Raw genomic sequence first — 26,471 nt, forward strand, 5'->3', positions numbered from 1 at the left:
CAATATTGAAAATCGATACAATACTAGAGGGTTACTTGATTTTTTTTTTCCTAAACACAAAATATACTAATTCTGCTCAATTCTATATATGAGCGTTATTTTATTTGTTTTGCGTTACCACATGCACATTGTTTTTGATGCTTGAAAACCTACTTTTTTTTTTTAAATTAAGGTTAAAAATCCCTAAATTGACAACATGTTAGCTGGGTTAATCAGATTTCTTCAAAATTTTCCTGACCATTGTTATTGGTTATTTTAGAATTTGTTTACATCTGTATCTTTAGTTGGTTTCCAAAAGCATTTTTTTTCCCATCACAAGTTTTATTAGTTTCCTTGGTCCGAAATCTGTCAGGAAGGGCAAATTGTGAGAAGAAGACACCTGTGTTTTCCGTAAAGTCAATTTGATGTTTCAAATGCCACTTTTCCTAAATTCATGGACTAGCTGGGCACAAGAGGGGGACTTTGCCGCCTTTCAATATGCTAAGTTGATAAAGGATGTTCACATTTTCAGCATCAAAACCATTTCTATAACCCCTATTGCTACAGACTTGTGACTGGAAGACAATTGAAAGCCAACAAAGATTGTTTAATCCAGGTATATATTTCACACATGTACCTTATACAGTAACAGACTTTTCCCACCCCTGTGATCTCTCTCCCTCAGCACAATCAACATCAGTGCACCCTAACCTGTCTATTTGACCCATTTCAAGGGTGTTGGACAGTAATCAGGATTGTGGAATGATCTGAAATTTTAAAAATGGCATGATTGTTCATATAGTCCCAACTATTCCCCACTTGTTTATGCTGTTTACCATCCAAGGTAAATGTTTTGATTTCGAGTTTAAATAGAAGCTTCCTGTTTTTTTAATAAATAACTTGTCTTTGTACACGTATGCAACTGTGTTCTGTTTCACCTTGTCTAATTTGTGAGAGGTTAGTGTAGGTGCACTTTTAGATTACCATCATTTACACTTGTATCAAAATAAATTTGTAGTTTAATGCTACCATCCATCTCTATTTGAGTTCTTTCAGCCAGTGTGACCGTAGCTAGGGAGTCCGGGATTCAAGGAACAAAAACAAAAGTGTTAACTCTAATGGTAGGCCTATGTATAATTTTAGAGTGTATTTTGTAATTAATTTTGTAATATTTAAATCATTATCTTTCCTTCTATCTTTTTGTTTTCCTTCTGTATAAGGAATTTGAAGCAATAATGGGTCACAAAGGAAAGCGGTATTCCTCATCCTCTTCTGAGATGACTAGTAGTGACTCTTCCAGAGAAAACTCACTTTCCAGAGATCATGGAAGAAACAGGCAAGCAGAGAAAAGGAAAGCAAGTCACTCAAGAGAAAGAAGTAAACTCAAGGAAAAGAAAAGAAAGAGACACAGATCAAGCAGTTCTAGTAGGTCTTCATCTTCGTCGTCTTCTTCTTCTTCATTGCGTCAAAGAGATAATGGAGCTAAAAAGAGCCTGATGAAGAAGATCAAGAAAAAGAAGTACTCATCATCAGAGAGCAGCAGTAGCAGTAGCTCTTCAGATTCAGGGAGCAGTGACTCTGATAGTTCATCAAGTGATTCAAGTCTTGGTAAATATTTAAGGATTTTTTTTTCTTTTTTCTGTGCTGGTGAATATTTCATCTAATAGTTTTCTGAGATTATGCAGTTGATTTTTTTCTAGGATGTTTCCATACAAAAGAAGCATTATATATGTGGAGATGGAGTGTGCTCTTGATGTACATACTAATTCAGATCCTTGAAGTTCATGAATAATTGAGTTTCATCGATACTTAAATTGTTGCATTTCCTTCAGTAATCTTGTACGAGGCTGTTACATGCAATATGTACAGTAAAATACACATGATTGTATTAAAAAAAACTCCTATCAAATGATGGCTGTCATCATTTGATCCCTTTTTTTCCAGAACGACAGAAGAAGAGAAAGAAGCAGAAAGAGAACAAAAAAGGAAAGGTTAGTGTTCAAGTAGATGTTGTTGATAGTACTTAAGAGAAGCTACATTTTAAAAAATGGTACACTTTGCAGATTGTATCAAATCAATCCTTTAATATAAAGCCTCATATGCCATGCTTCAAAGATTGTACTTCAAATGATCACAAAAAGAATAACCAAGAAAACAGAAACTTTCTTGGGCTATGATCAGTGTGGGTTTCTGGCTGGACTAGTCACTCAGGAGGCTATTGCTGTTATGAGAACCCTTTGGGAACAAAGTCTAGAAGTAGAGAAAGAAGTAAATGTATGCTCTGTGGCCTGTGAGAAAGCTTTTGACAGTGTGAACTAGGTTTAAGCTACTGGATGTGTTGAGATCTTGACTGGAAGGAAAGAAGCCTCAGTTTCAGTTTCAGTTTCAGTTTCATTTATTTCTCAAGAGATCAACAGATAAAAATACATATATAAACAGATAAATGCAAGACAATACATACGATAAATTATAAAAAGTGAGGAAGGCAGTGGCCAAAAAGGAAACAAACCTTGTAAGAGGCCAACCCTTTAAGAAGACAAGATGTACAATACTGTACGTAACATTAAAAAGACATCAAAAAGGAATACAAGATAAGATAAGAAATAAATTACCTAACCTAATAAACAACTAAAGGCCCTTTTACACTTTCACGGATCACATCACGGATCATCCCGGATCGTCGCTCCGGGATCATCCATGTTATCTCCGGCATTACCGTGTATACACCGGGAAGGCATCCGGCGTGATACTTGGCGTACCGGCATAACCGGGGAAAAAATTAAGCTTGCTTAATTTTTCATCCCGGAGTTCACGGATGAAAAACAATCCGTCCTCTTCCCTGTAGGCACCGTGTACCTCCGTGTAGCCGCCGAATACATCCGGGACAGTCTGTGTAGACACCAGGAGGTCCTTATTAACACCGGTTTTATCCGGGTTTGAAATTCCGTATATTTTGCCTAAATACAGTATACGAATGAATAGCCCGTGTGCATATTGCCATGTGACGAATACAGATGTACGTATCATTTTGAAGACAACATACGTGCCAAGATGCCTTCGACAAGAAGCGGAAAAAGTCGAAGGGCACTAGCCAAAAAGGATCCACCTCCGAACCCATCTCCACCTGCAAGTGAATCCGATGAAGGCAACGAGTCAACCAGGGTAACAACGCCTCAACCATCGGAGCCCACACTCGAAAAAGCAATCAAAAGGCAGCCTTCAAATCAGCCATGTCCGAAGCGTAAGAAGACACCAGCCCTACACCTTTCTGAGGAGCAGGAACAAGATGTTGCGGACTGGTATAGGTCCCATGAGCTGCTGTACAATAGAAGGATGAAGGAATATAAGCAGGCTAACATGAAGACGAGGCTGTATGAGGAGAAGGCTGCTAGTCTGGATCCCCCGTGTACAGCAAAGCAGCTGAAAGTATGGATTGATTCGATGCGCACAAGCGTTGGCAAGCTGACCAAAAAGAAGTCAGGACAAGAAGCCAAAGAATACACCGACAGAGAGAGATGGATTCTTGAGAATTTCGGATACCTCACGGATCACATCAAACGTGTTGGCTCTGAAAAAAGGAAGCAAGGAGGCCAGGTATGTTTAGGCATACGACATCTAAATCTTCTAATTACTGCAATTGTTTAATGCATTACAAAGAAGACAAGAAACAAGTCAAAAAAAAATTCTAGTATTAATATTTATTTTCAAAACGTTTCCTTCCGTTGTTACCAAACTCATTAATTTGTTAGAATCTGCCTTGAAAATAATTCATAAATTATCTTTTCTATTTATTTCTTTTTCACATTTGACGAAGTTGAAATGATTTACAGCCTGGTCAATTTAGTTTCCGTCACTTCTTTTGGTGAGGTCAATTTGCTGAAACAGAACACACCTTGTTGAAAGGCCAAACCGGAGATCATTCCCAAAAGGGATTTTTTCATACTTGAATAACAAAATGTATTCAACGTAGACTAACAACTTTGATGAATGCATTCTGCAAATAAAGAATGCATTTTAAACATTGTTTTTACATAATGTATTGTTTAATTTTCCATACAAATATGGACATAATGATCTTTGTTATTCTAATTGTAACGTTGCCTTTGATTTGTTAATATTATTTCTGGGTTGTCCTGATCCACAAGATTGCCTTCAATGGTGGGGTTCTTGATCCGTAGGAAGTTTTGCAACACACAACAGGCCAGTGTGATTGGTGCTGACTCTCTCTGGGCTTTGAGGCATTGTGATGAGAAGGCACCTGAACCTTGACGCTAGTAGTCCAAAGGTATTCTCGACAACCCTTCGGGCGCGCGAAAGTCTGTAATTGAACACTCTGTCTCCAACTGACATGTTTCTCTACGGCAGAGGTTTCATCATCCATGTCTTTAAGGCAAAGGCGTCATCGCCAACGATGAAATACGGCATGGGTCGGTCATCGTGCGGCAGAGGATCAGGATCTGGGAGTCCAATCATTCCAGCTTCGAGAGCTTCCTTCAAAATAGTCTCACTAAAAACTCCTGCATCTGAGCCTGCGCCGCTGACACCGATGTCAACGTAGAGAAACTTGTACTCTGCATCCACTAATGCCAGCAGAACGATCGAGTGAAATCCTTTATAAATAAAGTACACTGATCCTGCATTCCTGGGACATCTGATCGCCACATGTTTATCGTCAATTGCCCCAACGCAATGAGGGAAGTTCCATTTTGTTTTGAATCCTTCAGACACTCTTTTCCTGGCTTCCGCAGTGACGGGGCAGACCATTACTTCTGCTGAAAATTCATCTATGATAGCTTGACAAACTTCAGTGATAAAAATTGAGATGGTACTGTGAGATACCCTGAAGCCAAACTATAGAGACTTGTAGCTACTGCCTGTTGCCAAGTAACGCAGGGTTATAGCTAGTTTTAACCCTGGCTCAAGGGCCTTCCTGAAAAATGTATCCGTCTTCTCAATCTTTGGGCCAACTCTAGTAAGGATTTCATGGAATGTGTCAGGGTTCATCCTCATAAAGTTCTTGAAATTACCCACATCTTCTCCCATCAGTTCAGCCATCAACTTCTCATACTGTCCGTAAAGTGGTCGTCTGAGAAGCCACGGTTTCACACACTCACTCCGTTTCCTTGCAGTTTTCTGTTTTTTGTTTATGCCATGCTGTTGCTGCAAAACAAGAGCTTCTGCTACAAGGAGTTTTACCTTTATGGTGTCCACAAACAGGAGCATATGCTGTAGATTTTCAGGCGTGCTTGCCATACTTGACTCTGAAGACAGTCATGTTGTTGCCCGAGAAGGGAAATGATCAAATGAGCGCCTACAAGCTCAAGTCACCCATCAACATTCCGGAGATATCCCAATAGACAACGTACACCTCCGTGTAAGGACCGTAAAAGTACCCAGTAGCCTCCGTGCTCTTCCTTGAAATCCGTGTTGGCTCCGTATGCGTTTCCGGCGTGGTCCGCGTTGCTACCTTGTCTGTCCGTGGAGACATCGTACTTGCCCGTGTATACACCCAGTTCGGAACGTATCCACACCGGCATCGAGAAGAAATTGTGGTGTCGCACGCCGGAACACCCCGGATTAAGATCCGGGATGATCCGTGATGCGATCCGTGAAAGTGTAAAAGGGCCTTAACCAAAGAGCTTAATATTAAATCTAATATTTAGATAATAATTAAAGATATAAGATGTCTGAGAGAGAGAATTTTGTACTAGACTGCTTCAGTCATTCAAAAACTAATTATCTGCATTCAAAATTATGAGTCATTTTATGAATGCCAGGCATCCAAAGTCAATGCATCATGAATGCAGACAATCAAGAGCTCACTGGCAGTGCTTTTGTAGATAGAAGAGTTTGTAAAGTAAGTTGTCATAGATCATTCTTGTTACATGTTTATCTCATTTGTATACTTTTCAAATTGATATGATATAATTGCAATAATTATAATATCATCTGTTCAGAGCCAGAAGTGTGTTAACTCTGTGTCAAAGTATATGAGTTAAAAAGCCCCTTTCCCTCCAAATAGATGGTATGCACTTCGTTCTTGAAAATTTGTTTGTGCAAAGAATTACCAGGTAACTTCCATGTGGTTGCCCTTGTTTGTAGACTCTGTAACTTTTCTTTCACAGAAACATAAACAAATGAAGAAGAATAAGAAAAAGGAATCGTCCAAGAAGAGCAGAAGCCCTGTCAGGTTATCCACTGTGAGTATGTTATTATATTCAATATTTGAAGGTTGCCTGTGCATGAATGTGCCCCTCCTCTGTTCCATAGACGGAGGCTAAGTTACAGTGGAAACACTCCACCCCCTGAATTGAATGTTAAATGGAGGTTCCATGTGTAGGAAAGTCACCAAGTATGCATGTTAAGAAACCACTGTTCTATTTGAATGAGAGTAGGGGGAACTGCAGCGTAGTACTTTAGTGCACCTGCACATTCCAATCACCATCGGGAGGCGAGACCTGAAAGTTACAGCAATTCAGTTCATTTTCCCCTCCCAGGCATATATGATGCCAAATACTTGATAATAGAAGTGATAGTCATATCTGTCAGTACTATGTACCTGTTAGATATGATTTGAATCTGGTAAATTGCACATTTCTTTAAAGTTCATGCATAAAAACAAATAAGAACCCATGCCTGAGGTTGTTATTTAAAAAAAACATACATTTCTTGAGTAATATTCTCTTTGAATGAACTCTTCAATCACATAACAGAATTCCACAGATAATATTATTTGTAGAATACTTAACGAGATTTATAGAGTAATCAGCAATGCAATAATAAACATACTGTATATTATTTAAATATTTATTCATTGAAAGGATCTAACAATATTTTTTCTTTTGCACTTTCTTTTTGTTGGTACTCCCCTCCCATTCTTTGCATTTCAATCTGTTTTCCTTCACTCTCTTCACTATCTTTCCTATTACTATCTCACACTACGCTTTATAGCTTTCTTTTCTTTTGTACCCTCTTTCATTCTGTCGCTCCCTTTCTCTTTCTCTTTTTTGGAGTCGTATTTGTCACTCTGCTCATGTTTGGTCTGCCTACGTGTGATGACGGTGATGACTGCAGTACTTGAACGATGAAAAAGACGTAGGTAGGAGCGTGGTGTCTGGTCAGAAGATTAAAATGAAAGTCAGAAAGACTAGCCAGGATAAAGCGGTAAGTAAAAGGGTGCCCTAGCCTCTAGCTTTCAACATGGATCATTTTGTTTGCTATAGGGCAAGACTCATCTGATGAAAATACATGTTGTGAGATATCACAGCATGAGCTTTTCTCACATAAGTTATTATGCTGCCCAGAACCATTTGAATTAGTTTTGTCTCATTTAAAATTTACCCTTAACCCTATCAACCTGGGCTATTTTTAAGCTGCATAGCCTGGAAGGCCCCTCCCCCCCCCCCCCCCCCCTCCCCTATGATCTCGGCCATGAAACGGCCGAATGCCGCGAAAAAATGTGCATGAATGTCAAGTGAAGTGTCTAGAATACTATGGCGATTTCAATTTTATGGGAAAAAAATCACTCATTTGCATATTTATGGTAATTTATGCAATTAAGGTCATACAATTTGCATTTTTAACCCATAAATCATATATTCTTCATATTAAAACATTAGTTTTCATTACATACCGTATATATTCTGTAGACCATTTGGAATAATAATACAACAAAAAAATTGGGAAGAGCCAGGTGATTCCTTATCTATTGTTTTGATAATTTCTTATGTATTTCTTTGTTTTTTAACTTATGTATGTATGTATCTTATTGTTTATGTTGGTTTATTTCATTTCTAACTATAAGTCAACTATTTTGACCCCCAAAATAAATACCTAAACTATAAACAGGGGGCTTCTAAAGCCCCCCTCCCAGGCTAGAAAGGGTTAAGATCAAATTTAATTGGTACACATAGTAAATCTAAGGACTTTCAATATTCTTTTGCAACCAAATTATTTGTATGGAAAATACTTTCTCGTCCCTAATAATGCATTTTATGCAATGTTTAACTTCACAGCGTGAAAAGAACAGGGAACAATTGCTCCAGTTTCTGAATTCAACCAGGAATTGAGAGGAGATTGAAGCCTGCAAAGATAATTGATCTTCAAAATCTTGTGATTGAGGAGAAAAAATATGCATTACCGGCTGTCATCATGGTGATTGAAAGAGTGAATGAACAGAGGAACTTGAGAAAAACAATCTTGAGAGGGAAGAAAAACTTGATAGGACACATCTTACGGGGGATAACATGCTGAGTGACATCTTAGAAGGGAACATGGATGGTAAACAGGGAAAAGGAAGACCATGAATTGGGGTGGTGTCAGACTTGATAAGTAATAGAACATATGACACAATGAAGAAGGCGGCTAAAGATATAGAAGAACGGTGAGGGAACTAAAGAGGGCTCTGGTGTGTGGAAAACACCTGTGAGGATCAGCTGTCGTAATTGCTTTCAACTGAGACTTTTTGTCAAATTAGATTTGATTTAGAGGTGGAATGTATGCGAAATCAATCAATCATTCTTAGTGTAATAATGCATTTTAAGTGTACCAGTATACTTGACTTTGACGCTGTTGTCTTTCAGAATCCGAAGTCCATTATTTACAAACTGCATTGAAGTTTAAATGAATATTTGGTCTGTTTGGAGCCAGAAGGGCGTTAACTTATATAATCTAACACAACATTCTGGCTCTGAACATACGATTTGATTGTTATTTTTCACCGGAAATAAACCCGTGGAATGGAATGGTGCTCAGTGGCCATGTTTTCTCTTCCCATTTAAATTCTATGTACTAGCTTGTACTAGGGATTGTAGAGAGTGTAGCATTGTGTAGAAATAAGAGACTATTGTTTAATGTTAGCCCAACATATTTAGGGGAACATAAAAACTGACTAATTATGTGCCTCATAGCTAGTGTACAAGTCTGCAATGTCCTGAATGGTTTCACGCTTTAAGCTCCCTAGTCAAAAAATAATAGTCTGAAGCTAGCAGAAAAACAGTTAGAAAAGTATATTTTCTTTTAAAAATGCACAGAATTTTTGTTTTTTGACTATTTTCAACTCTGAATATATTTTTCATGTATGTTTTTGTTCCAAATCCTTAGCCTTAACAATTTTTTGTCCATTTTTCTATTTAAAAAAAGAAGAAATTACATGTAGTCTAGTTTGTAAGAAATATCATGAAAATATTTTTTTAAAGCCAAGAAATATATATCTCGCATGTGAAAATGACCATGGTTAATCTGTCAAATATGACGAGTCTGACATTCTTTGTGATCTGCCTGCCAAATTGCAAAGACTAAGTTCTAAGGTCTAATGTGTGTTCTTTAAGTCGCCTTAGACTGTTTAGTAGAATATGAGCCAGAGGTATTTCCTTAACTTTTCATCATCAACTTCAGGTGGCGCTGTAAAGCGCTGCTGTGGCCTTCACAAGAGCACGCCATGCAACTCTTTCACCTGCCATTTGTGTTGCACCTTTCATTCCTTGTCCAGACACTTTCTTAATATCACCAGTCCAAGATATTGGTAGACGACCTCTATCACATATGCTTCCAATATGTTCATTTGAACCAAATTCATGACCCCATACCAAAACTTTGTATTACCCTTAATATTGGTAATGAGCAGCCTGTGTTTATCCATTTCTCTATTAAACCAATTTCGAATATAGATTGTAAGCATTATAGATGATTGAGTACTGAATTTTTCAAATGCAAATCCTGACCTGCATTTCTTGACTACATATTTTTTGTGATACTTCCATTACAGGGTGTATTTGTGAGCAAGTGACTTGTTTCATACCTTGCATGTTAGTTTGAATAATGTGAGAATAATTTTGCTCTTTTATTATATCTGCATTATTGCTGAAAAATGGGTACAACTTCAAACAATTTTACATTAAGTAGCAAGTTGCATGTAAATTTTCCAATAATAAATGGCTAATTTGGCCTTTCTTTTGATTATAGATTTGGTTCCCTCTTCTCATGGTAGAAATGTTTCAAGTTTGGTTATTATATTTCTCTCTTCTTTATTGCTTATTCCGTACCCTGATAATGTAACTTGTGGATCTGTCTGTTTAAACAAATCTAGCAAGAACAGGTATTACTACTTACATGTAGTCCCAGGAAGTGAGATAGGAAATTTACAGTTTAATGGAAGATAAAATGTAACTTATTGCAACAAACATTTTGAATGTGTTTATGAACCTCACAGATGTTCTAGACTGAAGAATGATCTAAAAGTTTTCTTAACATTTGATTGTAATGACAACATTAATCAATATTCATTTCTTTTTCCATTGAAATAAAATAAGAGGAGAGTGAAACTGGACATGAAATATTTCGCAGGGATTTCCAATAATGGTAGAGATTAGAGAGGGATTAATGTACATGTATAGATCACACCTCTTATTTCTCCAAGCAGTTCAAAACTTTGTAGTAAAAACTCTGATATATTGAGGTAATTATGCTGGCCCCAGCTCTTTATAATCTATGTTACCCTGATATGAAAAGATAGCTGGTAAAGCAAGGTCATTTTCATGGTCCCAAACTCCCAATGTCTTTGTTTCCACTGAATCTCCTTTCTAACATTAAAACATGTTCAATACTTTATTGTAAGCATCTAGATAAATTTTATGATGGGGTTTTCTATCATCTTTGTAAATAGTTAACCTCGTTTTGTACCATAAATACTGTAAAAATAAAGTCTGTACATTGTTAAATTTACTGACTCGATGTGTCTGCTATTCTGTGTTTTCAGAGAATTCAAAATCAAATTATGAAAAAGCATACATTTTTAATAATTATATGTACAAAGAAAAATGAAGTGCTGTGACATTATACCACTTTATTCAGAGCATTTTATTTTAGTATGTTTGTGTTAAATCATTCCTATACACTTTACATTTACTTATACTACAAGGACATATCGGTATGATAAAGTCTGTCATGACAAACCTTCACTAATGACAAAACTTCTTTTCCTTTCTTAAAAATCTTATGTATTTGCCTCAAGATTTGTAGTGCGCCCCATATTATTTGTTATACCAGGATTTCCAGTATCATCATGTCCATCCTAATCATGTTTACAGCTCTATTTACAGCATACCGTTAAGTGTACATATAACATGTTTGTGTGAAATACATGTACCCTACTGCTTAATGACAGTAAATTGGAGAAAAATCAAGGCATCTTCTACAGAAAGTTCATAATCTGTACACATAATTCCCCACTTTTTGTAACATATGTCTCAAAACTCTCATATGCAAAAAGAAATACCGCTATGATTATACAATACACAAACTAAAACATAGAAAAAGTAGTGATTTGGAAAATAAAGAAAAATAGTAAATTTGCAGCTTGGAGCGTACGCAGGGGGGGGGGGGGGGGGAACCCCCCCTCCAAAAAAAAAAAAAAAAAAATGTCCTGTTACACCCCCACCGGACCACACAATTTCTATGTACATGAATGCAAACTCAATTATGAATAAAATAAGCCATTAAAACATTGTCATTAAATATCAGGCATACTTCTATTTGTATGTATCTTTACAACCCAATGCTTCTCAAAAGACCTGCCAAAAACAGCATAACTAATATGCACCAAGCATTCATTTTATTGGGTATTAAAAGATTCTAGGAAGTAATATCCATTATTTTACAGACTTTGACTATCTTGCACTTTTAGACATAAAAGCCCAAATTATATGAAAGCAAAGGGATACTGCAGCCAATATGCAAGTGAGTCCAGATGTGTGTGACCTCTGCCTATACAAGTCTCACATTTGATTACAATATTGCCTGAACTTAAGTTATACAAATATTCTAGACTAACTGAGTTCATTAATTTTCAATGAGTACACTTTAAATGCCATAAGAAAGAAAATCCTGCCAAAGAAAGAGTAGTGAAAATGATGTCTATCTCTTTCTTTTGAAACGGAAATATGTACCTACACTATAATTATTATTATTTACCTTTTATGTATATGTATATATCGAGGGGAAAAAGGCATATTACCTAAAAACATTTCATTCGTTCACTAAAGATAATTATTCAAAAACCTTGGTTTCACAGAAGGGGTTATAGATATAAAATGGTATGTACAATAAGAAACATGGTAAGTTGATTCCTTAGCTTTCAATGCTTGTTGTACATGAATATGGCATTCAGAGGAGTTATTTGGGTTACTTTCAGTTCGGTTCGTCAGAAGCAGCCACTTTGAAATTCTTATTGATTGGATGGCTTTGGACCTGGAGGGCTCGGAAATTATACCTAGCCGTCAGCCTGATGGGGGATGGTGTCTCATTGGCTAGTCTGTGCTGAAGAGGAGTCATGGAGGCAGCCATCTTGCTTTCGTCTGTCAGAGGTCGTGAGATGACCTTATAGATACTGTTGTTTTGCATGGATGACCTCAGCTGTCTTGCTTCAATCAAACGAGATGCCTTATCCTCCAACAGTGGCAGATCCTGAAAATTGGGGACAATATCACATGCATATTACGGGTAGGAAAAAATGCACACATTATCAGAGCCTGAAACTACCTGAAATATTTAGTTGCTTTATCTATAAAAATCAAACTTCAAACTTAACTTTGCCTGGGTTCAAACTTGTTTACTAAAAGTTGACATGTAATGTTTGTGAATCTCTCCATTTCTATCCCCTTTCTTATTACATCTATACAATATGACCATGAAGTGACTGAAGTCTAGTACATTTATATCTCCTTCAATTTCACAGCTTTACTCTCACTTTCTTGAATTCTTCTAAAAAAGTGTATGGAGAAAATTGAGTTGCCAAACTTAATGGGGAACTGGGGAAGTCCACCCTGATATTTAGTTACTGGGTAGTTTTATTGACAACAAAATACATAAAAATTAAAAGAGAGAGAAACAGATTGGTAAACATTTGGGCAAAATCTGATTGAAAATAAGGTACGGTAGTGTATGAGTTTCTGAAGTTGTAATTAATGAACACGAATTTGTTGACATAATTGCTCTGTACCAGAAAAAGTCATAATTTTCATTTTCTGGATCCAAAGATAAATAGATGGAAGTTCGACTGCACGCAGTCGAAAAATGATGCCTCCACCAAAGAGCGATTTCACAAACCAAACCAGAAGCAATTTTTCAAATTCAAGTTTACTAATCCATTAAGAGGTTCTCAGAATATCATGATTACAAGCTATTTTTCATATACATGTATACCCTTTAAACTTTGACCCTAAAATCTAATCAGTTCATTGGCTTTGCAAGATACATGTCTTGAGTTTGATGGTATTTAGTCCATCGGTCCTAATGACAATGCAATCACAAGCTATTTTTGCATAATGAGCCCCATGACCTTTGACCTCACGACCCCCAAATCTAATCAGTTCATTGGCTCAGCACGGTACATACATGTCCTGCGTTTGATGGTAATCTGTCCATCGGTTCTAATGATGTGATCACCAGCTTTTTATGCATACATTATGAGCCCTGTGACCTTTGAACTCGTGCCCCAAAATACTATCAATTCATTGACTCTGCAAGATACATATATAACCTAAGTTTGGCAGGAATCCATCAATCGGATCTTGAGATAACGCTATCACAAGCTATTTTTGCATACATAATGAGCACTGTAACCTTTTACCTTTGACCTCATGACCCCAAAAACTAATCAATTCATCGGCTCTGCAAGATACATACATGACCTAAGTTTGGCAGGAATCCATCGATCCTTGAGATAACGCGATCACGAGAATCTGAATGGGACAGACGGACGGACGGACAACCCCAAAACATAATGCCTCCGGCTACTTTGTAACGGAGGCATAAAAATGACTCGTCAATAAGCGGTGGCACTCTATGGGTTAACCTATGACCATGCTTGCATACATGTGTGTGTCATCACCATCTCTCTCTCTCTCTCCCCCCTCTCTCTCTCTCTCTCCCTCTCTCTCTTCCTCTCCCCCTCTCTCTCCCTCCCTCTCTCTCCCTCTCTCTCTCCTCCCCCCCTCTCTCTCTCTCTCTCTCTCTCTCTCTCTCTCTCTCTCTCTCTCTCAATGTCTCACCCTTGATATAGTAGATATAACGTCTCCTGATTCCTGTAGTCGTTTGGATTCCTCAATGAGAACTAATGAAAGAAAAGTAAACAGTTCAGTGCTTGCATGTATAAACTATGCCATGGTGGACAATGCAAAATCAGTCTAAAGGATGACCTAAAGAGTGTGAGTCAAAAAAAAGTTTACACCTGAAAATTGCTTATTATTTAAAAAATCATCTATGAACAGTAAATTATTATACATCTTTAATATGAAAGAGTGTTTTATTTCAAATCATTTGGTATCATTTTTGTGTGGTATGTGTTCATGCTTGGATGAACAGGAGGCATTGTTTGTGAGAGTGCAAAAATTGACTTGCGCCAAAGTTGCTTATGTAATGTATGAATAAAACGATTGGGATTTGGGTATTAATTCGGTCTTTGCAGATCCAAATAACATCCCTAACAAAATTAATCATGCCACACATATCAAATATTGAATATCAAATATCAACCAAAATTTGTGCGCATGTGTGTGAGTGTGTGACTTTGCTTCTGCAAAAAGCATATGTATTCCGTTTGATACATTCAATTCATTCTCCCAACATAATACATACTGTGGGCATCACTTTGGCGCAAGTCTATTTTTTAACTCTCGCAAACAATACCTCCTGTTCATCATAGCGTGATCACATACCACACAGAAATGATACCAAATGATTTAGGATGAAACACTCTTTCATGAGATGTATAATAATATACTATTCATAGATTATTTTTAAAATAATTAGCAATTTTCTAGGTGTAAACTTTTTTTTGACTCACACGGTATTTCCCCCATCAAAAATGAAAGGAGAAGTCCACCCTGATATTAAATTGGTTTTAATAGAAGCAGAAAAATTAGAGAAACAAGTCAGTGAAAGTTTGAGAAAAACCGGACAACAAATAAGAAATTTATGAATCTTTCAAAATCATGAAAATCATGGAATCTTTGAGACAAATTGGCAATGCAGTCAAAAATTGTGATGTCATCTCCTTACAATTCACCACTGATCTGAATGACAGAATGACCCAAAATCTCAATTTCTCTGAATGTTAATAGAATTTAATGATATTTCTTGCATTCAACAAAGGATAACATGTGAGGGGGTGACATCATATTTAGAGACTGTGTTGCCAATTCGACTCACAGACTTGAAGTATTTCATGAAAAGTTATGGAATTTTTAAAATCCATATGTTTCCTATTTATTGTCTAATTTTGCTCAAACCTTTATTGATCTGTTCTTCTATTTTTTTCTCCTTGTATTAAAACAAATTATTTTCAGGATGGACTTCCCCTTTAAGCTTTTTCTGAAATTTGATGCATCATCACAATCATTTTTCTGTGATTCATTTTTTGGGGTTTAACAAGAAAAAGATTACCAACATTTATGGTTCATTTTTTAAACACCAATTAAAAAGAAAACTTCAGTGGACAGATAAATAGAGGTGGCGAAGTTGACAAGCCTGAAAAAAGGGCAGGAAAAAGTGAATTACTGAAATAAGATCATAGAGAGAACTCAATTTGACAAAAGAAAAACTGTTAGCCACATAAGATATGTACTGAGTCTTGTATATCACAAGATATTATGGGGGGAAAAGAAGAATAAAATGCTTTAACTTCCACTTGGTTAAATGATATGATCTTGGCACAATTGCAAAACATGACTCCATATATATTAAAATCCTCTTTTTCTTTTTCCAAAGGAAACTATATCTGTATCAACAGTCAAACTTGTGAAGTGCCCACATGAACAATTTTAGTCAAATATAAAGGCAGATTGCACTGCAAAATGTGTCGCGTTTCAATGTCAATTTATGAACGAGAGTAGAATACAAGATTTACCTTGCTTAGGTAGCTCTTTATCGTTCATCTGCATCAGGGGTATTACCGGTTTGTGTTGTTTCTGGAAAACAATAAAATAAATAACATAATTTCTTTTTCACATACTATTCTAATCATTGATATGTAGGAAGACAGCTCTCATTTATATATCTATATATGTATACATACAATTTTTCAACTATAATAAGTTAACAAATATTTTTGGATATATATGTATAGCATACGATTTCAGGCTCTCATTTTCTCTTCCTCTTTTATTTCACATCAGATTAACCACATCCATCTTTCTGGAATTGTCTGACTTCTTAGCTTTTCCTTACCACAGCATGTCGTAAGTGCTTCATGCGTTTATTGACCTCATGAGCAACTTTAGGAGGGTGTGTTCTCCTCTTTGCTGTGGTCTTTACCATCAGCTCATCCAGTTCAAGGGTCCTTGACGTGATTTCATTCTTAAGTTCTACATCCACTGGTTCATAATCTGCAAGAAAATTCAATAAAATATTTAATAGTTCATTAAATTAACATACATCAAATGAAGTAAAAATATCTTTAGATAATACAAATGTTAACTGTTAACCTTGAATTGAATTCAATGGAATGGAATTAAATTTCAAGATCTCAACATTTCGTACATTGATTTGTATACACCCTACGTCACAATGCTCAAACATATTCAATTATTCATAGCAATTTTTCACAAGTCTTTCTTCATAATTCATACAAAAGGGCCAATATAATTTTCTCCAGTACTTTTTGTTTGATAAATACAAATTGTATTTTCTTCTTCTTCAAAGTTGGTCTACAGAATCATATTCGTTAAGTTCTGAATGATAAAAACTACAATATCTTCAACTTGCATTCATGTTCATTGTGACTTCTTCAATCTATAAAAAGAAAATTCATTACCAAATTTAAAGCAAACGATTTTTAGATCACAATTCAAAAGACCAAAATGCATCAGTTTTAAAACAAACTTGAAACCCTCAACTTCCTCTGAACTTGAATTATTTTAATTCAAGAAACCTAACATAAAACGAACATATATGAACAACCCCAAAACAGCTTCTTTTTCTGTTGTGTACACAAGTAAATTTACCTTTGGTTGTATTGCCATCTTCCAATGACTGGCTCCATGTTTGTCCTTCTACTGAGATATTGTCATGAACTGCATTTTCATAGATCTGGGGAACAGAAAGATTTAGACAATAAATATCATCTTCAACATGCTGACTGAAGGCATTCATTCATGTACATCTTTTATCATCGTATATTTATATTAATAATCAGAAAAGCTCAACTCAGGTCAACTCAAATCTTCTAGAGTAGATGTAGACAATGACTAGTCAGCAGAGTAGACTAGAAATAAATATTGTAGAATTATTGTGGTTTGGTGGACCTAGAAATGAATCACAAGATACAGGGTTTGAATGCTTGTCACAACTTTAGTGAGTTTACACTAGACCCTATGCTACATTTACACTAGTCACTACATTTACATGTAGGGTCTAGACCTATATCATTACTTTTTAAAAAGCTTTCAAGTCAGCAACACAAAATTAACCTTTTTTGTACATGATTTTACTTCTCTACTTGGCCAAATACCACAACCCAAACATGGCAAGTTTGAACAAAAAATGAAATTGTTTATCATATCATTTGAAAGTATGATTTGTGCAGTCGTTTGCCTTGAAACATGTGAGTGTGAAGTGTCATCCTGTGAGAAAGTGTAGACTGTTTTATGTCTTTGTTTTTCGGAAAAATACTAAAAAAAGATTAGAAAATTGACACGAAAGGGAGAAGAAACATAACGACTTATCATGACCATTATTTGAGCAATGGATGAAGATTCATTTGATTGTTGGTACAATAGTAGCCAGTAAGGCAGTGAGTAGGGTATCTCTACGCCGGAGTTACGGGGCAAAAATGGATACGATAGTCACTAGCGCCAGCGGCCAGGGCCCCTGCGCGCGCTGATAATTAATCGAAGGAAGACAATATAACATTTGACATACCTCCTTAAATCTTTGCTTTAATCCTTCCCGAAACTCCTCATTATACTTTGTCTTGTCTATGTGTTGATTAACTGATGACAAAAGTGTGGTAATTGACGTTTCAACAGCTTGTTTACTACAGCAGCTAATCTTGCGCGAGGTTTTAACATCGACAGCGGAATCCATTTTCAATCTTTGCGCGCGTCTGGCATGATCAGCGACTAATAATCTATGCTCCTCTCTTTTTTTTTTTAAATTTTGAATATCAAAAAATGCTCAGGTATTCAAAAAACATTAATTAGGTAAAATATTATCATTAAGATTTTTTCAAGTATATTAGATTAGTCAAATATCTTTAATTTCTAAAATAATTAGTACACTATATTGATCGAGGCTCTTTCATAAAACGGTGAATACCCGAAATGTCGTACACCAGCAAATGCAACAACAACGATATTTGCATCTCTGCTTTACACTGCAGGCAAGCAAGGAACTCGCGACTTTCATGACTATGGACTCAGACCGTGGTACATTTATTGACTGCCATTGCCATTTAGCTGCGGATGATTTCAAAGAGGTAAATATTTTATCCACAGACCACAAAGACAATATACCGTACGTTGTCGTTAGTCTAGACTAGTCTTCAGCTTTATTTACAATGTATCACATACACTATGAATATGACTGACAAAGAAAGCGGACAAATTTAGACCGAAAACTTCAGTCTCTCTAATCGTCGGTTGTTCCACTGAGACTACGTCTGGCTCCACTAGACCTCCGATTATAGAATGTCAACAAATGTCAGTTTTATTAAAGAAATGACCCAAATCAGACGGTTATTTCTGTCTAGGACAAAATATGCAGTTCCTCAGGGCAGCAATTCTCGAAACCGTCATAACTACAAGTTCACCGACATCCCATTGAAACGCGTGTTAAACATACATGCATGTCAATGGGATGTCGGTGAACTTGTACTTATGACGGTTTCGAGAAACGCTACCCAGGTAGACAAAGGAACATCCCTTCACTGCTATTATGTAAAAATGTGTAGAACAGGTGTCACATGCATATTCACCTTTTTACATAATAGCAGTGAAGTCAGATTTTCCTTTATCTACCTAAGGAACTGTATATTTTGTCCGCTTTCTTTGTCAGTCATGTTCATAGTGATAGGCCCTAGAGCTATATGAGGCGCTAGTCAAATACTAGACAGAAATAACCATCTGATATGGGTCATTTCTTTAATAAAACAGATATTTGTTGACATTCCCCATATAATCGGAGGTCTAGTGGAGCTAGACGTAGTCTCAGTGGAACAACCCAACGATTAGAGAGACTGAAGCTTTTGGTCTAGTCAAATACGTCTTACGGCCACAGGTTCTAATCATGCTAATTTGCATGCCCTTTTTTAAGGCCTAGTTTAATGCATAGCATGGGCCATTGGGATCCCTAAATATCACGCTGATTATGCATGATGAGAATTGATGCACTGATGCAGTGCAGATATTGGTAAATAAGAAATCATTATCTCAATCACCGATGGCTGACCTATAGACTTTTAGTTGACCATGCATGTCCAATTTAGATGGGTCCTACTAATCACTGCTAATAATATATTTACCTAACAGTTTAAAACAAGATCGATACAGTTTGGGCCGGGGAGGGGGAGGGGTAAGGAGGGTTTCATCCTTTCTTCTGTGTTTCCTGTGTAAATTAATATGAAATGAGTAAGCAAATGATGTGAAATGAATATGTATCTGGAAGAGACTGAAGAAACGAATTGAAGTTGGAACAAAAACAAGTATGCAACGAGTCCAATAATATTGTCAACTCTTAGTCTTACTCTTTAATACTTGTCATGTTGATTTCAATTATTGTTAATAGTTCATTGTACAATGATTTGTAGGTCTCTTATAATTTGCATGTATGTTAATTGTTATTGACAAAAAGCATGTGAATTGTGAATATAGCTAGCCTTTTTTAATTTTAATGTTTATTTATTCATTTTTTTATTTCGATAATAGGGAGTTTGAAAATGGGAGTGATAAAAGAATTTTGAATAAAAAAGAACAATAATGCCTTTAGAAAAACTAGGTTAAAGAACCAACTTTTGCTGGGACCAACTCTGTACAGTTATTAATAATTAGCATCACAGAACTCCTTCAATTTGGTCCCGTATAGTGAGGTGCACAAATATTGTAATGAAATAAATCAGTTTAATTTTTGATAAAATTGTATGTTGTATAAATTATCTCTATGTTTTCATTTCTTTTTGTTTGACAGTCTTGCATTAATTATTCTTACCAGGTAAATCTTTTCTTTTCTTTGTGTAGGACATTGGTGAAGTGATTTCAAGAGCTAAGGGGGTAAGTGCGACTTTACTTACAAATGACAAGTTCTGACAAGAATAATAACTGTTCTATGTTTGAACCCCACAATTTTTTTTTTGATACGTCTATCTGGCAACTTGTATTTTTGTTTTCTTGTTTAAGTTTGCTATTTTTTCTGTGTACTTTGTTATGCCTCTTCCACTAACAGTGGTGCAAGAGGCATTAAGTTTTTGAGTTGTCCATATGTCTGTCCATTCTGCCTTTTGTTACCACGATAAATCAAGAACTATTTAGACAAATTTTAACCAAACTTGGATATAACATGTACATTGTATGGACATGATGAACTGACTAGATTTGGGGTGTAAAAAGTCAAAGGTCACAGGTTACAGGGTCATAAAAGTGACTTGTAAAAGCTACCAACATATTGTTACCATGATAATTTGAAAAGCATCTAAACAATTAAAACCAAACTTGGATAAAGTATGTATTCATTGTTATTATAGAAATAAGCTCCTGGTGAAATGTGCGGAAGTGAGAATTGCACGTAGTGCAAAGGCATTCATTGTTGACTGTGCTCAGTCAAATAACTCATTTTTCATTGCTGTAGAGTGTGGTGATATAAAATGAACTTGAACTCACAACCCACTGTAGTGCTCTCATATGTTGTTATTTCATCCTATTTAGAATGGAGTGGAGGCAGTATTAGTAGTAGCAGAGCATTATGGAGAGTTTGATAGAATTATCGAGCTGTCTCGATCTTTTCCTGGCTTTGTGCTTCCATGCCTAGGTGTTCACCCTGTTCAGGTATGTGTCTTATATCCTACCCCCCTCCCACCCCCACCCCACCCCACCCCACCCCACCCCAAAACACACACATACTCTTCCCTTGATGCAAGTCAGAACTACAAATGTTTATTGAAGTTCAACAGCCACCTGAAAGGCCCTGTATGGTGTATACTTAGCTTAATATGCACATAGTATTCATTCTGAATATTACGTTGTGTACTTTATGCAATGGTTACAGTGAACAAAAAGAAAGGAATGATTGTTAACGTAACGTTAATGGATAGAAGTACATTGTAGTTTGCTTTGTTTGTTGCGACAGGGGTTAGGAGAGGAACTTCTCAGTGCCCTTCCCAAAGTTCCGCTTGCCTTCTCAAAGGTCTGCTTGGACTGTTAAGATAGCATTATGCTGCTTGTGCTGCCTCTGCTACTAATGTATCAATGAAATCCAGAAAAGCTTCATGAAAAGTTCACAGGTACATAGTAAATGTATACAATTTACCAAGTGATATGTACAGGTAGATATCTTCTTCTTTTTTTAAAATGATGTTTTAGTGATCGTTTGAAAAACAAAAAGTAATTCCTGTTAGTGATCTTTACTTGAAGAAAATTGTTAAGATGTGTCATTTACTTGATTTCCAGGGCCTAAGTCCTGATATGCAAAGAAGTGTTACTGAGAGTGACATCGTGGAAGCCTTGCCTGCTATTGAGAAGTATGCTGATCAGCTTGTAGCTGTTGGGGAGGTGGGTTATTAAAAAATAATTTTAGAACAGGTAACTTCAAGAAAACAACATGCTTAATAATATTGTAATTGTAATTATGATATTCTGTTCTTGTATAGCGCATCACACAATATGATATAAGATCCCTATGTGCTTCCAAAGAGCTTTGGAAATTATTACCCTAAGTTTTAGGTCCGACAGCCATTATCAGCGCACAGTGCATTTCAAGGAATAATCCTACCAGGTACCCATTTACCTCACCTGGGTGGAGTGAAGATGAAGATTAATGTCTTGCCAAAGGATGTCAGTGTTGTGGCATGGATTTGAACCCTATACATTGTGGTTCACAATCCGGAGAATTCTCCACTGGACCATGAGTAATGACATCTCTACAAACCCAAAAACCTCTACATGTATTTGTACCTTGTACCTTAATTGTGTTCGTCTCTTCTGAAAGGTCCGCTATAACTTTGCGTGACGAGAGTATAGATTTGTGTATTTCAGGGGTTATGCTATTTGGTTTAGTTTTGGGGTTGCAGATTTGAAGACTGTGCTGGATTTGATTTTGATGTCCACGTTTAGTTGAGGTAGGTCATTCCATAGTTTTACAACTTCAGGGAAGAAGGATTCTGCGAATTGTGTTGATGAGCACTGAAGGACGGTCAACTGTTTATCATGTGTCCACCTACTTCTTGATCCTTTCCTCTGGAGATAATCTTCTAGTGGGATATCTAGTTCTGCATTAATCATCTTGTGGAGTGCAGTTAGCCTTTGATATTCATTCATATTTTCTCTGGTGTGAGGACTTTTATAACTTATTAATTTTAGTCATAAACAACTTGCTTTACTGAAGAAATGGAGGGATTCAAATGTAACCTTTGTCCCTAAGGAATATAGGTAGATATATGTCTTGTACTTAGATCACATAGGTGGGATATCTTTCTTAATGTGACAGGCAATGAAGAAATGTCCAAACGAATTTGCCTATATGTGTGTTGTATACTATGTATATTGGAATTTACGCTAAGTAGAGTTTGAGGTCAAATAATGAGATATGAAGGGTCAGATGTCACTGAACTATGTTATTCGGTAGTATCAAGACTGATTGGAAAGAGTGGTGTACTAGTATTCTACTCTTGACCCTGTATTTCATGAATGTAAAGAGCTAATGATAATTTAGGCTGTATCCTGCTAAGATTATTTGAATACTTTAATGTTTTTGACTTACACATTTCAGTTTCGAGTTATATGACATAGTGCATTATGATCAAATGCTTAAACATGTTTCTTATGATCACCAGTTTAATAAAATAATGCATTGTCTTTGTCAATTTTTTGTTCAGGTTGGATTGGATTTCACTCCAAGAAATGCTAAGACTTCTGAAGACAAAGACATCCAGAGACTGGTCCTATCAAAACAAATACAACTAGCAAAGAGACTGAATCTACCACTGTAAGTAGACCCATTGATAACTTTTTGCCTTCACCTTTCCTGTGATTTACCCAGCTTTATACATATTTCTCAAATAGGATGATTAATTTACTTCACCTTGAGCTGTAGTCTGAAGACGGCATTTTCTTGTATGTTAGGAAAAATAGTGTTAATTGTCAGATCAATCTAAAAATGGCAGTAATTAGCATTACCAGTGGTGCTTTCTTAACTTTAGGCAAACACAGCTAGCTGTGTGCAATTAACAACATATAAGTTGTCCCACTTTTGATTTGTTATAACAATTAAGAGCAATTTACTAAATTACATGAAAAGAACATTGTTTTCTGAATACCACCCCAGATTTCCTTCTATATGAAATGTACGTGCATTGTCCTTATATTAATATACAGAGTATTCTTGAGTATTTGTTGACCAATTGTGGTAGATTTGTTTAGATACTGTATTTCTGCCCATCTTTCATCTATCATACAGCTAATTACCACATATACTCTGACTTAATACATTTATATTTGTTGCTATTCTTACATACTTTTTTCTTCTCACAATCTTTGATTTGACAGAAATGTTCATTCTAGATCTGCAGGCAGACCCACTATTGCATTGCTCCATGAACAAGGTATCAGTTTCATGTTCACATCATCACACAACATGCACCAATATCTCTAAGTTAACAATACATGAAATTAAAGTCTAGCAATATTGGATGTGTTCGGTTACTGATTTCTTTTTAAAGCTCAATACACACAGGCATTACTTGTCTGTGACAACACATTCTGTAATGTGTTCTCTCTCTCTCTCCCAGATTGGAGTAAAGGGTCTTACATCTTGTAAATACTGTGTGCTATGATCATGATAATGGCTATGACAGCTACAATTTTTGTTAATCCCCAGAACATTTGAGTCTTTGTGATATGCACTATTATACTAGCGCAGCATACAGAGTATATTTATATAGTAGCTGCTGGGCTAGCTATATAAATTGATCTAATTATTATAATCAATAGGATCCATGTTATAAAGAACTGTCAATCAGACAATCAGACAATCAGACAATCAGACAATCAGAATCAACCGATTTATAAAGTCTCACTTCTGATTTTGTTTCTTGATTGTAGGTGCTGAGAAAGTATTGCTTCATGCATTTGATGGCAAGCCATCTGTAGCTATGCAGGGTATACAATATGGCTACTATTTCTCCATACCTCCTTCTATAGTCAGGAGTGAACAGGTTGGTGTCCTTCATTAATGCTTTGCTTGCTTTCTTCGCCCCTCTGCACAGGCGCTTTTTTGCCACACTTGCAATTTTGCTTCGTATAATGCAATGGCTTTGCAAAATGTCCATTTCTGGTATTAATTAGCTCCATATCCCTTTTAATACAGGTAAAAATTTATCATGCACAGTTAAATAATCTTGAAGCCTTTGCTATATCTGTCCCATTAAAAAATATAATGTAGCACAGGGATATTTGTACGGAACATATGAGTGAATCCAGTTGTCAAAATCATCTATAGGCTAGGACCTACTAGCTAAAAATGAAAAATTAAAATTGGTTTTGAAATGAGAAGAGATATATATGAGGGGAATAATTGATGATTTGACGATCCAATAAGAAAATATGCTGCACATTTGAACTATTTCTCTCTCACTCTTCCCGATGTATTCACCAGTTTCATAGCTCCCGAGCTGATCATAGGAGCTGTAATTTAATTTGTTTATTCTCTCTCTCTCTCTCTCTCTCACTTTCGCTAATGGACAAGAAGCAAAAGCTTGTTAAACAGCTCCCTTTAGAGAGGATTTTACTTGAGACTGATTCCCCGGCACTGGCTGCAGAGAAACAAGTGAGTCTTATCATTCCAATCTTTCATCAAATACCAAGCATATTTGTTTGACAATCCTTCCCTTAAAGACAAGAATGACACAAGTTTCAAATAAGTTACAGAACCATTTTTTTAATTAGAAAAAAATAAGACTATTTCGTGGACTTCAATGAATTGAAACTTCTTGTACGAGACAGTAAGGTTACATTAATTGTTATAATTATATATTGTGTGCGGGTAAGCCTGAATCCGATGACCGGGGTAATAATATATCTGTAAAGCGCTTAGGCACATCGTTGAATCGGTGTATTGAGCGCTATATAAAAAACTGGATTATTATTATAATACATGTAGATAATTTAGGAGTACCGGTAACGAGTGTATTAAACATGTTCTCTACTCCTTACTATCTTATCAATAACACTCTGTACATATTTTTTATTGAATGCATTTCCTTAACTTACCGTCTATACATGAAGGTTTTTTATAACATTTTTTAATTGTTTGAAACCTTTTTTTTCCGGAAAACAGTGAAATTGCTTTTTATAAAATTGCATTTATAAAAACCTTAAAAAACATGATTTCTTATTCATTTTACCCATATTCAAATGTGCATAGGTGCAATGAAACGATAGGCATATGGGCATATTTTCTTCTTTTTTTTGGAGGGGGGGGGGGGGGCGAGGGGTTGAGTCTTAACAGATGGATATCAACCATCCTGTTTATAAGATTGTTATTGCATTCTGTTGTAATACCAAACAGATCCTCGTGAAAAACCACCACTATTGGTGAAAATGGTTGACCCTGTATAAATATCAAAATAAATGAATTGAGATGTTTCCTATCTATGCCATACCCCCTTACTTCCTGTATCTCTGTTTTTCCTCCTTTATTTCCCATTCCTCCACGTTTGTGTGAAGTTTCTGCTGCATTTCTTCATAATATCATAGAGGATATTTTACCTGTAAGAGCTACATTGATTTTCCTAAATTATGAATCAGAAACCGATTATGAAATTGTACCTTTTGATAATCATCACTTACATTTTTGTTGTTCCCTCTCATAGACAAGAAACGAACCCAGCAACATCCACATATCATGTGACTACATCGCAGAGGTCAAAGGGGTGTCAGCAGAGACTGTTCGACAAGTAACCCGGGAGAATACTTTGAAACTTTTCCCCCAAATTCAAAGGTTTCTTAAAGCAAGATGAGGACATCTTAAAGGACTGCAATTTGTCAAATCAGAATTTATCTTTCATAATGACAGTTGATGAGTGTGATAGTGATAGTGTAATCAATTAAAGAAGCTTACTGGTCACAAAATGTTTTATCGCCATGGTTCAAGCATCTATGATATGACATGTGTAAAATCTTGAAAGGTATTGGATGGAATGGATTAGAATAAATGCATCAATCGGTCTGTCTCTTCATCATTACAATCACTGCTGCCCATTGGTTATTTTTCCTTATCACACTCTCTTTTCC

General features: G+C 36.1%; 3 protein-coding genes across 5 annotated transcripts; 2 read left to right on the forward strand and 1 right to left on the reverse strand.

Annotated features, from left to right (window-relative positions):
• Positions 1 to 292: 292 nt before the first annotated feature.
• On the forward strand, positions 293 to 10,701 carry LOC105443789 (suppressor protein SRP40-like). 2 transcript variants are annotated; one of them, XR_972853.2, is made up of 6 exons: positions 293 to 595; positions 1,200 to 1,587; positions 1,924 to 1,970; positions 6,105 to 6,179; positions 6,931 to 7,143; positions 7,995 to 10,701. XR_972853.2 is itself a non-coding variant. In XM_030999500.1 (6 exons), the coding sequence occupies exons 2-6, from the start codon at positions 1,215 to 1,217 to the stop codon at positions 8,046 to 8,048; spliced, it is 639 nt and encodes a 212-aa protein (XP_030855360.1). In that variant the 5' UTR covers positions 306 to 595; positions 1,200 to 1,214; the 3' UTR covers positions 8,049 to 10,701. The 2 variants fall into 2 exon arrangements, 1 of the variants encoding a protein (XP_030855360.1); XM_030999500.1 differs by having other exon boundaries at positions 306 to 595; positions 7,054 to 7,143.
• A 693-nt stretch (positions 10,702 to 11,394) lies between these two features.
• Positions 11,395 to 18,091, reverse strand: LOC574812. Its single transcript, XM_775208.5, has 6 exons — positions 17,896 to 18,091; positions 16,980 to 17,064; positions 16,204 to 16,361; positions 15,884 to 15,944; positions 14,028 to 14,089; positions 11,395 to 12,441 (listed from the first exon to the last, which is right to left on the reverse strand). The coding sequence occupies exons 1-6, from the start codon at positions 18,058 to 18,060 to the stop codon at positions 12,166 to 12,168; spliced, it is 807 nt and encodes a 268-aa protein (XP_780301.2). The 5' UTR covers positions 18,061 to 18,091; the 3' UTR covers positions 11,395 to 12,165.
• Positions 18,092 to 18,180: 89 nt separating this feature from the next.
• On the forward strand, positions 18,181 to 26,419 carry LOC574879 (putative deoxyribonuclease TATDN3). Of its 2 annotated transcripts, none has more exons than XM_011677393.2 (9): positions 18,181 to 18,451; positions 20,208 to 20,240; positions 20,892 to 21,011; positions 21,633 to 21,734; positions 23,057 to 23,166; positions 23,727 to 23,782; positions 24,282 to 24,394; positions 24,925 to 25,005; positions 26,051 to 26,419. In XM_011677393.2, the coding sequence occupies exons 1-9, from the start codon at positions 18,314 to 18,316 to the stop codon at positions 26,195 to 26,197; spliced, it is 900 nt and encodes a 299-aa protein (XP_011675695.2). In that variant the 5' UTR covers positions 18,181 to 18,313; the 3' UTR covers positions 26,198 to 26,419. The 2 variants fall into 2 exon arrangements, with proteins under 2 accessions (XP_011675695.2, XP_011675697.2); XM_011677395.2 differs by having other exon boundaries at positions 18,305 to 18,451; positions 24,928 to 25,005.
• The last annotated feature ends 52 nt before the right edge of the window (positions 26,420 to 26,471 follow it).

This window comes from Strongylocentrotus purpuratus, unplaced genomic scaffold (genome assembly GCF_000002235.5).
Source record: "Strongylocentrotus purpuratus isolate Spur 01 unplaced genomic scaffold, Spur_5.0 spur5_scaffold_5, whole genome shotgun sequence".
Classification (NCBI taxonomy): Eukaryota; Metazoa; Echinodermata; class Echinoidea; order Camarodonta; family Strongylocentrotidae; genus Strongylocentrotus; species Strongylocentrotus purpuratus.